We start from the raw sequence: 18,310 nt of genomic DNA on the forward strand, positions 1-18,310 counted from the left end.
CAAATTTTGTTACGATTTATGTGTCATTAGTTATGACTTAAAACTGAAGTAATTACTGAATAAAACAAGTTTCCCTTGTGTTTTTTTTAGTTTTATTAAGCTTGAAAACAACCAAAGTGTTCCATCGAAGTATCAGGATTCTGAAAATATTCCTTCAGAGCAAAAGTCTGGGCACCTCTGGTTAGAGACTATGAATGGTGTAGGTCCATAGTTGGTAACTCCTGGACGCAAAGGTCGATGTGGATGGCCTCATAGCAGTGACTGCAAACTGAGATCCTGATTGTGGGAATGCTTTTGCAATTCGCATCTGTCCCTGGAAACTTAGGTGGAGTGAACTGGGCGAACATAGCCTGGGCGCCAGCCTAGATACTGCCTGGGTGCTAGGATAATGTAGGTACTAGTTCTGGGCATGTGGTCACTAGAGGAAAAAACAGTCCATGCGACTATTGACCTCTGGCAGCGCTTGAGTTGTCACCTGGTGCTGGTCAGAGCAAGTTCATCTCTTCTCAGTTGTCTCAAGAGCTGCCCTTGTGAGGTCTGTGTCCCCATAAGCAATCTGTGTTGTTGTTTTCTAGCTGTGCAAGTGTGAGGCCTTGACACAGCAGTACCATCTGTTGATGAGTTACTGCGTAATTCGAAAGCAGTCATGGTAAATAAAAGTAGAGCATCACAAAAGGCAGCTGGTTGTTGTCATTTCATCATATTTGCAGTGTTGCACATCTGTAATGGATGAATGTTCTGTGTATTCCACTTGTGTCTATTGAGATACTAAGCATGCTATGAACCATCGATGTTAAGAATCCCTTTTATATTACTCTAGATGGCAAGTAAAGCTCTAGATAGAGACTTCGGTAGTTGTTGGCTTTCTGAAAGTTTGAAAATTGTAATTTTGGTTTTCAAAAATTATTCAAATGGCTCTGAGCACTATGGGACTTAACAGCTGTGGTCATCAGTCCCCTAGAATTTAGAACTACTTAAACCTAACCTAAGGACATCACACACATCCATGCCCGAGGCAGGATTCGAACTTGCGACCGTAGCAGTCGCGCGGTTCCGGACTGAGCGCCTAGAACCGCTCGGCCACGTGCTTTTGGTTTTACTGGAGGTTTCTTAAGTCAATTTTGATAGAAAGAGAGACATTATAGCCCTTTCTCTTCATCATATTCAGTTTTTCTGTGTTTGTCTTAAGGTAATATTTTGTGATAAATGCCGGCCGGAGTGGCCGAGCGGTTCTAGGCGCTACAGTCTGGAACCGCGCGACCGGGCATGGCTAATGAAAAATTCTCGGGCATGGATGTGTGTGATGTCCTTAGGTTACTTAGGTTTAAGTAGTTCTAAGTTCTAGGGGACTGATGACCACAGAAGTTAAGTCCCATAGTGCTGAGAGCCATTTTTTGTGATAAATGTGTTATTGATCTCCTTAAACAACTGTTCTAAGACCTCCTAAGACCTGTCAAAATGGTCTATATTGTCTACCACACGTAATAATTGTAGTCCCTTGCACGTTTATGTTCTTTAGTGGTTTTCAGTCAGGATATTTTTTGATGCAGCTCTCCATGTCATTTTACCCCGTACAAGTCTCTGCATCTCCTGACAAGTACTACTGCCCACATTCCTTATAATTTCTTCATAATTTTGTTCCTCATCTCGTCCTCTCCTATTAGTTATGCGGCCTACTCAGCTGTTCAGTATTCTTCTGTGGCAGCACGTTTGATAAGCTTCTATTCACTATTTATGTAAACTGTTAATCGTCCTCGTTCGATATCTGTAAGAAGCGGAAGTCCGTACAAACACCTAGAGGTCACAATTCGTAACACCTAAATTTATATTAAATAGATGTTGACAACCTTCTCATTTTTCAGGAATACTTTTCTTGCTAATAAAAAATCCGCATTTTTATCCACTCTAATTTGAATGTCGTCAGTTATTTTCCAGCCAATGTCGCAAAACTCGTTTGCTATTTTAATGCCACTTTTACTAACTGATTTTGTCAGCAGTCCCTGATTTCAATAGACTAAATTCTGTTAACTTGTTTTCCTTTTGTTGATATGCCCCCTACAGCAGCTTTTCCAGACAGTATCCATTCCGACTGACGCCCGGTACTCACAGCTTTACTTCTGCCAGTACCTCGTCTCCTACCTTCCAAACTTTACAGAAGCTCTCCTGCGAACCTTGCAGAACTAGCACTGCTGAAAGCTAGCTTCGGTAGCTCAGTTGGTAGAGCACTTGCCCGCGAAAGGCAAAGGTCCGAGTTCGAGTCTCGGTCGGGCACACAGTTTTAATCTGCCAGGAAGTTCCATATCAGCGCACACTCCGCTGCAGAGTGAAAATCTCATTGTGGAAACATCCCCCAGGCTGTGGGTAAGCCATGTCTCCGCAATATCCTTTCTTTCAGGAGTGCTAGTTCTGCAAGGTTCGCAGGAGAGCTTCTGTAAAGTTTGGAAGGTAGGAGACGAGGTACTGGCAGAAGTAGAGCTGTGAGTACTGGGCGTGAGTCGTGCTTCGGTAGCTCAGTTGGTAGAGCACTTGCCCGCGAAAGGCAAAGGTCCCCAGTTCGAGTCTCGGTCGGGCACACAGTCTTAATCTGCCAGGATGTTTCACATCAGCGCACACTCCGCTGCAGAGTGAAAATCTCATTCTGGAAGTGTCCATTCCTTTGCAGTCTGTGGCAGAATTACATCAGTAACAACGATCAAAGTTTCTCTTTTCCTGTTGTACTTTATACTTCATACACTCCTGGAAATTGAAATAAGAACACCGTGAATTCATTGTCCCAGGAAGGGGAAACTTTATTGACACATTCCTGGGGTCAGATACATCACATGATCACACTGACAGAACCACAGGCACATAGACACAGGCAACAGAGCATGCACAATGTCGGCACTAGTACAGTGTATATCCACCTTTCGCAGCAATGCAGGCTGCTATTATCCCGAATGGTCCTCGCCGATACCCCAGGAGCAACAGTGTCCCTAATTTGCTGGGAAGTGGCGGTGCGGTCCCCTACGGCACTGCGTAGGATCCTACGGTCTTGGCGTGCATCCGTGCGTCGCTGCGGTCCGGTCCCAGGTCGACGGGCACGTGCACCTTCCGCCGACCACTGGCGACAACATCGATGTACTGTGGAGACCTCACGCCCCACGTGTTGAGCAATTCGGCGGTACGTCCACCCGGCCTCCCGCATGCCCACTATACGCCCTCGCTCAAAGTCCGTCAACTGCACATACGGTTCACGTCCACGCTGTCGCGGCATGCTACCAGTGTTAAAGACTGCGATGGAGCTCCGTATGCCACGGCAAACTGGCTGACACTGACGGCGGCGGTGCACAAATGCTGCGCAGCTAGCGCCATTCGACGGCCAACACCGCGGTTCCTGGTGTGTCCGCTGTGCGGTGCGTGTGATCATTGCTTGTACAGCCCTCTCGCAGTGTCCGGAGCAAGTATGGTGGGTCTGACACACCGGTGTCAATGTGTTCTTTTTTCCATTTCCAGGAGTGTATTTTCTGGTGCTTCCCTCGTTGTATCTTCAATGTGCAAATACACTCGAGTACGCTAAACAATCGGTCAGCCTGTACGTGTCAGCTGTCGAACGGTGGAGTGACGTGGCGCGGCCTTCCGTTTTGCAGATGTACTCGATGCGGCGGCTGATGCAGGGCCCCTTCACGGAGCAGAAGGCTCCCCTCGCCAACAACGTGCGGCCCCTGCAGCACCTGCACCACCGCACCGTCAGGACCAACATCGACTTCTTCCGGCGCAAGGTGAGGCCGAGCACCAGCAGCGACTGCTAGTGTTACCAACTACTGCACAGCTATCACTGTGTTAATCAGAAACATATCTGTCTGTATCTTCCAATCTCATGTCAGTTTATGGAAAGCTTTAATATCAATAGGAATAAATCTAAGAATAATTAAAGCAATTCAAAATTTATATAAAAATTCTATTTCAAAAATAAAAATTCGTAAATATCTATCACATGGATTCCAAGTCACAAAAGGATTACGTCAAGGAAGTAGCATCTCACCTACATTGTATAAAATATATACAGAAGTAACTTTACAGAATTGGAAGAAAAAATGTCACGCTATGGGAATACCAATAAATGATAGAACAATATACTCGTTACAATTTGCAGGTGACCAACTGATTATAGCCCAAGACTATGAGGACATAGAGTATATGACCAGAAAATTGATTCAAGAATATAAAAAATCAGGTCTAAATGTAAACATGAATCAAACAAAGTACATGGTAATTGGTGGAGTGAATGGAGACTTAATATTAGAAGAAGGGATGGGAACAATAACAGCTACTGAGGAATATAAATATTTAGGTGTGAAAATTACAAATGATGGGAAACAGGACAAAGAAATTAGATCAAGAATAAATTCTGGAAAGACGACAATCTCTTTATTGAATGGAATTCTCTGGGACAAACACATAACAACAGATAACAAAATAAGGATTTTTAAAACAATAGTTAGGAGCATTATTACATATGGTTCAGAAGTGTGGACAACAAAATGGCAACTGAAATCAAAATTATTAGCCACAGAAATGGATTTCTGGGGACGTTCAGCAAGAATATCAAGACGAGAAAGAATAAGAAATGAAGTAATCAGAGACAAGATAAAATGTAAAAATTCAATTATTGATTTCATCGAGCACAAACAACTTAAATGGTATGGACACATCAGACGAATGGAACAGGAAAGGCTACCAAAATGCATAATCGACTGGGTACCAAGTGGAAGAAGAAAAAGGGGACGACCACCTGATACATGGAAACAGGGAGTTCAGTCAGCAATGAGGAAGAACAACATTCCTGAAGATTTATGGACAAATAGAGAAGAGTGGAGAACAATAATTAGTGACTTACTGTAATCTAGAATAGGTGCTGGAAAAATGTACTCACATTGTAAATCCAGAATAATAAAAAATGTCAGACGAAGAAAGAAAACAATGCTCAACATAAATTTTATATACATTGTTTTAAAAGTATCAGTCGAGCAACATCTAAACTTTGAATTGTGTACTAAGTAGGGATGTTGCCATTACTTTCCATTTTTCTCACTCTCGCCTTCCTCGTCCTCGTCCACCGGAGTGCTACTGCTAATTTACCCCACAAAACGTTTTTCCGGATCACCTGTATGTATGAGGGTCATTCCAGAAGTAAGTTCCGAATCGCCGTAGGTAATCCATTGTCGCGCAATCACTGAAACGCGCCTGCGCAGTGACTCCTGGCGTTGCTCTTAAGACGACACTATTTCCATTGACGTTGTCGCAGCGCGCTGTTTATACTGTCAGTTCAATACGTTTAAAAGAACGGATCAGCCCGCCGACTGTGAAATACGCCGCTGATTCGGTTTTTGATAGTAAGGAACGTTGTAGCAGTGGAAATTCATCAGCAGACAAGTCAGGTGTGTGGCCCCAATACGATGAGTTACTGCAGAGTGCGAGAGGTTTCAAGGACGGGCGGGAATATATGATGAACCACGACCAGGTCGACCATCAATGATCTAAGGAGATTTGTTCAAAGCCTTGGACGAAAAGATTCGTAAAGAATGAGAATTCCGAATTTCAAATCTTGGACTGGAATTTCCAAATGTAGGTAGAACAACTTTGCATCAAATTGTCTCTGTAATGTTCCAATTTCGCGAGTTATGCGCACATTCTCTTTCTAACGCTGCTTACTGAAAAACACATGTTTTCGACCACCACAAACTGCAGAAATACAGAATAATCTGTCTGAACTTCTGACGTCCGGAGTTCTCTTGCTGCATGACAATGTCAGACCCCAATCGGCCGTTCACATCCAAAATCTAATCAGATCTTTTGAATGGGAACAGATTATTCACCCACCGTGCATTCCAGAATTGACGCAGAGCAATTTTCACTCGTTCCGCTATCTAAAGGAGTTTCTCGGCGGAAAGCTCTTCGGGAACAGATGACGAACTGAAAGAAACTGTGAAAGTCTGGTTATCCTCATTCGGCGACAGGCGTCTATGACTTAGGGATGAAAAAGCTTGAAAAACCTTATTACAAATGTCTAAACAAATACGAAAACTGTGTATAAAATATAGAAACATTTTAGGAATTAAATGAAAACAGGTTTTTGAAAGAAATCTGTGGTAGTTTATGTTTTATAAGAAATCTGACCATACTCTCCGAACAACCATTGGAATTCGTTCAGCCAAACCATATATGACTATCCTAATTTGTACACGTAAAAATTCTTTCCAGCTTCAACCCCATACAGGTCGTTGAGATGTTATACCATATATAGTATTCTTATTTTCCCGATGTTAATTCCTATTTCGCACCGCGTAACACGCTTGCGGGGCAGGGTGGTAGCAATACCTGGATCGAATGAGCCAGTTGCATTATCGACCGTGGTCTGGTACACCGACCACCGTGAGTATGGTTTCTAGGAGATCTCCCACGCTTGTTTAAGCAAATACCACCTGGTTCTCAAATTTCTCCGCAGAGAATACGATACACAAACTGCTATAACACGATAACGTACGGAACGAAGATTACACTAGTCACAGACAGACGGCAGTCGCTGCGTGTCTCCATTAGGTTACCTTTGACCACTGTGGTGCCAGGTAGAGTATTTCACCATAAGGTTAAATAATAAGATAATAGATCTGCAAACTCCGTCAGACGGGATAAATGCTAGAGAAAACTAGTAGCACAATCAGGAGACTGTGATTGCTGTTGGTATCAATACTGGTTGAAATGCACCAGGAATTCCAGCGTTCCCACCTCCATCCAGATCACAGTGGTTGACAGATTTGCCCAGTGCTGACAGTAAAAATAAATTGATTATAAAAGGTAAATAGAAGTACGTTGTTTTCTTAAAATTATTCAATGTATTCCTCCGTTCATACATTTCTCTGTCTAGTAACTAGTTAAAGCTACATGTTGTGACCCATTTCTGTTACCGTTCATTTATAACATTCAAATATTGACGCAAGGGGCTCTAGTTTTTCCCAGGCAGTGTACCATGCCGACTGGGTGGCACCATTCATTTCAGGATGATTAATTTAGCTAAGGACCCTCACTTGGTGCTATTAAATATGAAACGTCCACTTAGAAAAATTGTACATGACTGTGCTTAAACTGACACACAATATTTTTAGCGCAACGCAGTCTGACTTTTAAAAATCCCTACAAAAGAATGGCCCTGACTAACATTAACCTACACGTTTTACAAATCACTTACCTCACAAAAATCTTCGTTACTCGAACTACTGCAGTACAGCGAGCGCCACTACTGCCAGCTAAATAAAAGATTCAAACTACTGAAGGCACTAGCTACTGATAAGCATAGTTAGCAAATGAACAATGCAAACCAGCCACAGACTGCACACAGCACAGCCAGTGATTTTCATACAGAGCGCTACGTGGCGTTACCAATAAGAAAACCTAAACAGCCTACTTACATAGATACTGCACACAGCACAGCCAGTGGTTTTCATACAGAGCGCTACGTGGCGTTACCAATAACAAAACCTAAACAGCCTACTTACATAGCCCCCATGCTCCCCACAAACAATTTTACAAATTGTTTTGGGTACTGGCCAATACATATTTGTTAAAAAATTTTCACAATTACGATAACAAAGAAATCATATGCACACACTTATTGATACAATGTTGGTGAAAAGCTAAAATTTTCTCACAGTCCATAAAGACAGTCCTGATTGTTCATTACAGTAAAATAGCAGTGTTTTTCTCAAAGTCTGAGCAGTAAAAGAAAATGCACACAGAAGTAGTGGATTTCCATGCAGTCTTTAAGATGTAGTGTTGTCCTTCCAACGGAAAGACAGTGCTGACTCTTGACCTGCAGACAGGTCACACCAGAGCAAACCCATAGCAGAGTCAGTCGAAGTTTTGAAGAATATTGGTAGGTAGGTCATCGCAGAGTAGACCCACTGTAGTCCTGGTAGAGATTACGGTATTGGTGGGCCACCAGAGGTGCAGAGCCAGTGCAGTCATTGTAGAAATAATGGTATTGGTGGGCCATCAAAGATGCAGACCCACTGTGGTCCTTGTAGAGACGGCCAGCAGTCAGCTGTTGCGACTGTGCAGGTGAAATAATAGCCATCGAAGAGTCTTGCGGAGAATATAGCAAGTCCATAAACCACTCACATTGGAATTGTCCTTAGAACCAGCAATGCTGTCAATCAGTCCATTGCTGAATTATTAACACACGTCCAAACACTAACAGTCTTCTTTTTTTTCACATATTGTGCATATACTATGACCATCAGAAATATGTGCAGTGAAATGAATGCTTACAAGTTACTTAATTTGATGAACTGGTGTCAATTACAATTTTATAACATGAGAATACAATAACAAAGGTACAAAATACATTATTAAAGAACATAACAGTACAGATAACATTTGTAGTAAGAAAAGAATCAAAATAAGATATACATCAGTGTTACAGGAATTATGACGTAAGTACATACATAAAAGATCAGAAAAGGTTTTGAAACATCAACTTCACACATGAGCATTAAAACAAAACAGAATAAATAATGTCTAAACATCTTTACAAAGTAAATAACATATTATCAGAAAAATTCTACAACGTAACTCTCATCAGATAAACACATAAAGACAGGAAGAACACAAATACCCACGGGTACACAAACACATAGTGGGATAACACAAGGAATGGACAGGGTTTGTTTTACTGCAGTATTTTGCATGGAGATCTCCCTTCGTTCATCATTATTCCCAAAAAGTCCTATCTAAGCCTGCTTTCTGTATTCTATTCATCCTCTTTCAAAATCCTTTTCTGGCCAAACCATATTCTTATAGTTTCTCAATGCATTTCTTCCAATTCATCGCAACTCGTTCTCTTATATAGCCTACCCCATCTTAAGCTAACCTAAATCTACTGACCTCAGATGCATAAACTAAGGGATGAGGCAATGATGCAACACAAAACAATTAACACAAACAGCAATTTAAAAAATGCAAATTGGCAAAGCTAGCAGCATTAAATCTAAATTAGCAGAGCAATTGCAATATTACAACTAATATAAGGCAATGTGCAGCAAACAAGAAAACGAAATCAGTAGTAAAACTGGCTTAACAGAGTAATACAAAGTGAAATTTATTAGCACTATACCTGGAAAACAGCAGCAGCAAATGCAATAACTTATACCTAAACATGACAAAGCTCAAGCAGAAAAAATATTACAGTAAAAATGGCCATGTCTAATACATATGTCACATCTTTTCACTAGAGTGATGCATCACGATAACTTACTCTAGCAGACAAGTTACCAAATTGTTAAAAAATTATTTATGCAATTCCTGTGAAGGGAAATGTCTTTTTGTGCTCCCTCGTTTTTTTTTTTTTTTGAAGTAGATCATAAAATGGTTATTTACTGGATGTAGGCATGAAATATCTATATTAGTACATCTATTAAATTTTATTTTAACCAAAGCTGTAGTGCAGCTAGGAACTAGATATTAAAGGAAATGAGTAAATACATATATATATAAAGCAACATATGAAACGTCATTCACTAGGCAAATGGCGTCTCCAAAGGCAAAAAAAAAATCTCTCAACTAGAAAGACAATAGATGTAAAATGTTTCTCATCATTTCATTAGGCATTTTAGTAAATATCATAAATTAAGAGCTCCACAGTGTAATCATATGTTTTCAAGTTTGAGCGTGTCGTATTTGCGATGCTTTCGACAAAGAAATGTCAATAGCGAGGATAATGGCCCTTTTTTTTTCTCCACCTAATGGCTTTCTTTTGTCGGACGACTATCTCTCAGCTAGGCGCCCAAAACGCATTACGTCAAGGTCACTTACCTTTATTACTGAAATACTTACAACATCAGTTTCTGCTACAGTGACAGTCTCATATAAAAATTTTACAGGTCGAGAATTTGCGTTACAAATGTGTAGAAACAAGTCCTGTAAATATAACAGTGTCCAAAAAATTTTCGTCGGCATTATGGTACATTCACGCATTTACACACATTTCATAACTCTTAAAGTACGATTCTTGGTTTCCAACATCCTTTTTCACAAGTCAGAGTCCCTAACCACTACTCATTATTCCTTACCTTATTACACATATAAATATTCGTCGACACTTCTTCAATATTTCATCATAATAAATATGTAGCATAATCAAATTCCTCATACAGCATCAGCTTATTGATCATAAACATACCTCAACAGCATAATACACATTGTCATCGTAATAATAACATCATACAAATTCAGCCAAATCTCAAAAACGTCATAGCTCCCTGAAATAATTTCAAAACCTAAAAAAAAATCTCTGCTCATTTCAGTAGTGTCATCTGCCTCAATCGTACTTTAAAAATCGTGATCCCATACCAAATATATCATTCAAAGCTCTCATAATACCACAATGGTTCCGAAAAAATATGAACAGTTCACAAAGTACAGACAAAATACAATTTCGTAAGTGTGAAGTTATCCAATGGTGTAATTGTGTAAACATGTGTCACAGATGTAATAAAATAAATGTTTGTCTCTCTCAGTTAAATGATCAGATAGCTGTGTACTTTATGTGTTAGAGAAATATGGTACCGATGTGTAAAGTTGTATAAGCAAGTACCATATTAGCTAGGGTTCCTTGTGCTTGCCAAACACATGGTCCACAAAGTAAGCGTGTTCTTCCCTGAGGATTAATGTAATTATACTCTCAGGTGTTACAGATTACAGCAATGGAATGAAATGTATCACGGAAAACCTTTGTATCATTGTAATTCAAAACTCTTAAAAAATAAATGTTTTAAGTACAAAATTAATCACTCAAATACGTGTACTGTAGTGCTAAATGTGTGTCTTGTTGTAAGATAAGCTCTGTGGAAGTGTCATAGTTATCGTCCTCCAAAAGCTAAGTTCTGCAGAAGTCAATGTACTTACCTATGATAAACAAAAGTGAAATGCTTTGCGTATAGATATCTTAGTTATTACGCTTATTGCCATGATGAAGAAAGCACTGTGCTGTAACGTATTGTTGTGCTACAGAAAAGGCTGTCTCATTGTAGCTATACCACAAAAGTTACTACTAAAACATGTTTTCCTTTCCAGAAGAATTCTGAAAAACTGTGGAGATAAAAAAACAGAAACACCGCAAAAGCAACATTGTAAATTGTCACTCATTAATAGCGTCGTGATAAAATCGTGTAGCTGTCACATAAACTAACCACTGTGTCATCTGGTATCTCACAGAAAGTACTTTAAATCCAGAATGTATTTTCAAGTAAACCAAAATGTTGCATTAAAATCTCATTAGCAGTACCAGTATATGTTCTTAGTATGTAAGCCTGATAGTCGTTACGTAATCATGCAACTAACAAGCAAGAATGTACAAATACAAACACTGTGTCATCTGTTCACTAGAACAATTCATTCATAATTTCTGTTTAAATAAGTTGCCCAGGTTCTTGACTGGATAGTTAACTTTAAAACATAGTTACATGTTAACAGTTTCTAAGTGTGACAAAGAGTGCCAATAATTTGAAGTGAAAAATTTTATAGCAAAGAATAAGTTAAAAAGCAGATTATATTTCAATAAACAGTTTTACATGTGAAATGTGGTGTAAACCTTTACCCTTTCTAGTATGCAGAGTTTCAACTTCAAAGTAATTATCATGTTGTATACATCGATAAGAAATGCTAAAATTTTTTTCAAGGTTAGCATCTATGCTATTTTCCGCTGAGCCAGCCGGCGCACATGGCTGCCTGCGGTACGAGTCATTGTCTGCTATATCTTTGTTGCAGTGCGTCGTTATTGGGATTAGGAGACCTAATTTCTACAAATTCGCCTTGCTGAGAGGGCCCAGCCCTGTTTGAATCCCGCCAGTTCTGATAAAATTCAGGTCTGTCGTTATGATTATATCGTCTGTCTTCATGTCGGTAGTTCCTGTTGTTTCTTTCTTGTCGGTTAAGTGGTGGAGAATTTCTCCCTGAATTATCACTGCACGGTGGACCGTTGCGTCTGAAGTTATTCGGTCTCCCGTGATAATAATAGTTCTGGTTGCCATATCGTTTGTTTCTATGATTGTCTCTGTCATATTCATTACTACGGAAATGCGATCTTTTTCTGTAATATTACTCTGCCAGTGGTTGTCTTATGGGAGGTGTCTGTTTTGTTCACGATTTGCGTTGTAAGAATAGCCTTGTTGTGTCCAGTTATTATTTCTTTCATCGAAAAATTGCGACGGATGTGACCTTTAATTGTTGTGTTCCTGTTTTCGCATTCCGCGATTGTCAGTGTCAATTTCTAATTCTTGTAAGAGTCCCTGAAATCTTCAATGTCGTCTTTGCAACGTCCTGCCATAATAATATGTCGTAAATGTTCAGGTAATTTGATTAAGCAAATGTGGATGAGTTCTGAGTGGCTGTATGGGTTTGACAGGTACTGATTCTTGTGCAACATGTCTTCAAAATATTTCACAAGACTGGAAAATTCAGATTAATCGAAATGTTTCATCATTATGATGCTACGTTTTACTCGGTCTTGTGTAGCATGAGACCAATATGCTGAGAGGAAGGCATGATAAAATTCTTCTTCACTGTGGCAATCGTGAATGACCGATTGCATTCTTACAGCTGGTTCATTCTCTAAATAGCCACACATAAATTCTAATCTGTGCTCTAATGACCAGTTGGGAGGAGAACAATGATAGAATTGATGAAGCCACGCTTGTGTATGAATGTTGTTGCCGGAATTATTAAATGTTTTGAATTTACGTGTGGTAATAAACAGCTTATAGTCAAACCATCATGTCGGCGAGTCGCATATCGGTCATTGTTAATTCGTTTCGGTGGTTCCATCTCAAAATTCGGTGTACCTTGCCAATTTCTTTCATAATTTCCGAAGTACCCCGTGTTATTATTTTGTAGCTGTTCCGTATTTCTATGTCCCTCTTCCCGTATTGGTGTGCGAGTGTCCTCTGAAATAAGTAAGTCTTGTATTACCTGTGTCACCTGATCTTGTACTTCCCAGATTTCTCTTTGGTGTTGCGTATTAATTTGATTCTGATTTTGTTTGAATTTCCTTATTTGTTCGCACTCTTCTGTGTCATCAGACACTACCGGTTTTGTGTCATTCAGATTATCATCTACCTTCGTAGATACATTATTTAGCTGATCTGTAACTTCAACTACTTTCTCAGATAATGAACTAATTTTCTCCATATGTCTTTCTGAACCAATTTTCAGAGTATCTACTGTGTCCTTTAAGTTTTCCTGACTTTTTACAAGTTGCGTAACTGAATCGGTAGATGCAACTGAGTCAATTTTAGCTTGCAAGGTCTCATGATTTTCATGAACAATAGTTTGCACTTCTTTTTTGGCTGCTTCGTGATTCTATAATGCATTTTCATGCCGCGAAAAAATAGGTTGGAAATGCTCACAAATTTGTGTTTTACGTCATTACAGACTTTCTGACATTTCGATTCAATGTTACGTAACTCGGTAGTTAAATCTTCATGTGTTTGTTCAAGCATGGTGTCTAACTTCCGAAGATTTTGTTCCATTGTGTCTAACTTTTGAAGCTTTTGCTGTGTTTATCTCTGATTTTATTCCATTGTGTCTAACTTTTGAAGCTTTTGCTGTGTTTGTCTCTGATTCTGTTCCATTTGTTGAATTAATTGCAATAATAATGTATTAGTGTCTGGAAACTGTTTCTCTATGCTTTTTGACAGTGCATTTTCACCGGCAACATTCGCATTTTGACAAGCAGAAAATGCGTCTTGACTCATTTGAGAAAATGATGAGAACCCAAAACCTGAGTCTACAGTATTTGCAATATTGTGTTCTGTCATTTCGGATTCCTGAGGCGGGCTGTTGCCGACGAATCAATCGATAATGCTTCCCTGTTCACTAATTGTTTCACTGCCTACACCATTGTTTGCCGCCCGCTCCATTTCCCTATGCACAATTACCAAATTACTATGTTGAACATTAGTTAATTCATTACATGGTGGCGCTAACACTCTGCTTTCGTCTTCACTGTCATTTCTCAGGTTACTTTGGAGCCTAGTATTACGTTTTTCACACGCCATAATTGTCACAATATTTCACACGATAACGCAGAAAAGCACAATTTGAAGAGCAAAAATAAGAAAACACATTAACATAGCACTGAAAATAATATCTAGTTAATCGCAAGCGCAGCTGCGAAATACTTGGTGCAAATCTACATGCATGCCACAACTGTTTTACTGTACAACAATGAAAGACTGCAACTACAAAGGAGATTCTCTCTACAATTACGCGCTAGCAATAACCAAAACTACACTAATTACACAAACTACAAGAACCAAATCAGAAGATTCCAGTGAGGTATCCTCGGCTAGGGGTCGACATATGAAACGTCCCCTTAGAAAAATTGTACATGACTGTGCTTAAACCGACACACAATATTTTTAGCGCAATGCAATCTGACTTTTAAAAATCCCTACAAAAGAATGGCCCTGACTAACATTAACCTATACGTTTTACAAATCACTTACCTCACAAAAATCTTCGTTACTCGAACTACTGCAGTACAGCGAGCGCCACTACTGCCAGCTAAATAAAAGATTCAAACTACTGAAGGCACTAGCTACTGATAAGCATAGTTAGAAAATGAAAGATTTTGATAGTGAACAAATAATGTATTTACCTTAATAGTGTTCAAAAGTCATAATATATATATCAGTCCATGAATCCAATATTACAAATTTACTCTTTCTGCAGGACACACGTCCAGATCGTCCACTTTCAAAATTCCGCCATCTCTCTCCACACATCTACCACTGCTGGCGGCTCACCTCCAACTGCGCAACGCTATGCGCTGTTAACATCCAGCTGCCCAACACTACAATAGCCAACAACAATGCAAACCAGCCACAGACTGCACACAGCACAGCCAGTGATTTTCATACAGAGCGCTACGTGGCGTTACCAATAAGAAAACCTAAACAACCTACTTACAAATAGTGTGAATTTAGTTGCTGGTACCAAATTGGTAACAAATGTTAATTTCGTTATTAATTTTTCTCATTTCAGCGCAGAATTTGCAGTTAAAATAAACGGTTGAGTACACTAGCTGCAAAAACGTTAACAGAATGCGTTAAAGTAATGTTATTTTCACAACGTGTAGCTACACTTCGCAAAATTTATTGTGACACAGTACTGTCTTTCCTTCGTACAGTTTAACAATAAAGACATAACAATAATATTGCCACTGACTTTAACAGAAAGTATAATACGTCCTAAAATGTAAACATTGGGGTTGTATGAATTACACTGCAGAGCCAAAGAAACTGGTACACCTGCCTAATATCGTCTATGGCCCCCGCGCGCAGGCAGAAATGCCGGAAGACGACGAGTGATGCCTGAAGAAGTGCTAGAGGGAACTGACATCATGAATCCTGCAGGGCTGTCCATAAATCCGGAAGAGTACGGGGGGATGGAGATCTCTTCTTAACAGCACGTTGCAAGGCATCCCAGATATGCTCAATAACGTTCATGTCTGAAGAGTTTGGTGGCGAGCGGAAATGTTTAAACTCAGAATAGTGTTACTGGAGCCATTCTGTAGCAGTTCTGGACGTGTGGGGTGTAGCATTGTCCTGCTGGATTTTCCCAATTTTGGGAATGCACAATGGACATGAATGTATTCCTTTGAACGGACAGGATGCTTGCGTACGTGTCACCTGTCAGAATCGTATCTAGACGCATCAGGGGTCTCATATCATTCCAACTGCATACGCCGTACACAATTAAAGAGCCTCCACCAGCTTCAACAGTCCCCTACTGACGTAAGGGTCCATAGATTCATGAGGCCGTCTCCATACCCGTACACGTCATCCGCTCAATACAATTTGAAACGAGACTCGTCCGACCAGACAACATGTTTCCAGTCATCAACAGTCCAATATCGGTGTCGACGGGTCCAGGCAAGGCGTAGAACTTTGTGTCGTGCAGTCATCAACGGTACACCAGTCGACCTTCGTCTCTGAAAGCCCACATCGATGATGTTTATTTGGATGGTTCGCTCGCTGTACTTGTTAATGGCCCAGCGCTGAAATCAGCAGTAATGTGCAAAAGAGTTGCACATCTGTCACGTTGAAAGAATCTCTTCAGTCGTTGTTTGTCCCGTTCTTACACGATCTTTTTCCGGCCGCAACGATGTCGGAGATTTGATGTTTTATCCGATTACTGATACTCACGGTACACTTGTGAAATGGTCGTACGGGAAAGTCCCCAGTTCATCGCCACCTAGTAGATACTAGGTCTCATCGCTCGTGCGCCGACTATAATACCACGTTCAAACTCACTTAAATCTGGATAACCTGCCATTGTAGTCGCAGTGACCGACTTCACAACTGCGCCGCTCACTTGTCTTATATGGGCGTTGCCAACCGCAGCGCTGTATTCTGCCTGTTTAAGTATCTCTGTATTTGAATACGCATGCCTATACCAGTTTCTTTGGCGCTCCACTGTATATGCCTTGATGGTAGCCACTTACAATATGTGCAGTTAAGCTGATTTTTATTACAGTGTAATGCGCTCTGTAGCCTAGAATAATTTCATGGGTATCACCATAGAATTAATGAAAATTTCTTAGTGTCAGTGACAACTCTGAGTAAGTCATAACAGTAACAAGCAGAGCATTAGTGGAGTGTTCTTGTGCATGTTGTTATCACACTGTAGTGGCACTGCACCTCCTTCATGTTGCTCCTCAGCTGTCTTCCTGATGATGAGTCGTCCACATTCCCTTTTTCCTACCAACGAAAACTTAATCATCATTTCGCGAACAGACTCTAAGTCGGTGTGGCAATTAAACACGCTGAACCTATTGACCACACGCTTAGATCTTCAGGATGCTTACCTTCATCTTCGGCTGTTTTGCTCTTATACTCCACAGCTAAATTCTGTGTTATGACCAGTGTACCTTTAGTCTTCTTCCGCTGCAGCAACTCTCTTCTCTGCTGCTCCTGCAGGCACAAATTTATATGCTTCTGGATGTAGTAGCGGATGACCAGCTAACATGTGCTTACCTCTGATAGGAGTTTTCTGTAGACTTCTTTCTTCACCCAAGCTTCAGGTTCTACTTTTCGCACTTCATCCGTCCTCTTAATTTTTAGCATACTTCATTACACAGACATTACAAACGCTTTCACCAACTTCCTCTTCGTATTTTCGACAGTCTTCCTTTCATTTTCATACACTTATGTGGTCATGACTTACATTTTCAGGGACTTCTTTCCCATTCCTATATAAAAAACTGATAGCAAGTAGCGATCTTTCACTGAAATCGCTATGCGCTCTGCAGTTCTGCTTCCGATACCTTCCTTATTTCGGCCTTTATAGATGTGAAAATTGTTTCACTTTTACACTATTTTATCATTTTCCACATTTTGTCGCCTTTACTTTTGTTTTGTCGGTATCTGAGGTGTATTCCGTTCTATGCATCATACTCATTCTTTTTGAGAGATCTAGTTCTATTTTACATCCGAACATCAGGACTGAGATGTTTATGACCTTTCGCTACTATTACATCCACATGGTTTTTGCAGAAAGTATACATTATTGATCTGTCTCTATACTTCAATCTGAATCTTCTAAGTATTATGAAAGTGTTCCTGCACCTTACATTGTCGATGGTTTCCTGTAGATCCACAAATCGTGAGAAAATGTCATGACATTTTGTCAGTGTGCATTTCATTACTTTTCTAGTATCCTCTGCCACCTAAAAATCTAATTGATCTTCCTCCAGCAGGATCTTTCAGCTCTTCAATGTATTATTCCGTTAGTAATGATGATCATCCGGTAATTTTCACGTTTATTAATACGTGCATTTTTAGTATTGTGAAGGAGATGCGTCGCTGAAAATGTTAAGGTAAATTAGTGAACCAATAAATTTTACACTTAAAGGAAATCTTCGAAAGAAATTAAAAGTTGTGTTATGTGAAGAGAGCTAGGTAAAGCATAAGCTTCAAGATTTTATAACCGAAGCCGTTGAAAAATTTGTTCAGAAAACACTTCTCCTGATGGTAAATTCGCTGCCCAGATTGACAGATTACAGAAAGGAGCATTTATATGTCATTTTATCCATGTAAGATCTTGTGAACTCCACGGTCGTTAATGATTAGAGGGGAATAACGCAAGCTAACCACAATCACTTTTAAAAAAAGTTATATTTCTGTGCCATAACGGTTTGGTGGCACTATGTCCATTTTCATATGCATAACGTTTCCAATTATATTGGTATTTTTGTCAGCTGCTAGTCATCTGC

General features: G+C 40.0%; 1 protein-coding gene across 1 annotated transcript in view; it reads left to right on the top strand.

Moving 5' to 3' along the window:
- Nucleotides 1-18,310, top strand: part of LOC126095030 (carbonic anhydrase-related protein 10-like) — a 991,041-nt gene that overhangs the window by 945,209 nt on the left and 27,522 nt on the right. Inside the window, exon 8 of the mRNA XM_049909691.1 lies at nt 3,630-3,761. Within this exon, the coding sequence (XP_049765648.1) occupies nt 3,630-3,761 (132 nt within the window). The remainder of the gene's footprint in view (nt 1-3,629; nt 3,762-18,310) is intronic.

Source organism: Schistocerca cancellata, chromosome 8 (assembly GCF_023864275.1).
Source record: "Schistocerca cancellata isolate TAMUIC-IGC-003103 chromosome 8, iqSchCanc2.1, whole genome shotgun sequence".
NCBI classification, from domain to species: Eukaryota; Metazoa; Arthropoda; class Insecta; order Orthoptera; family Acrididae; genus Schistocerca; species Schistocerca cancellata.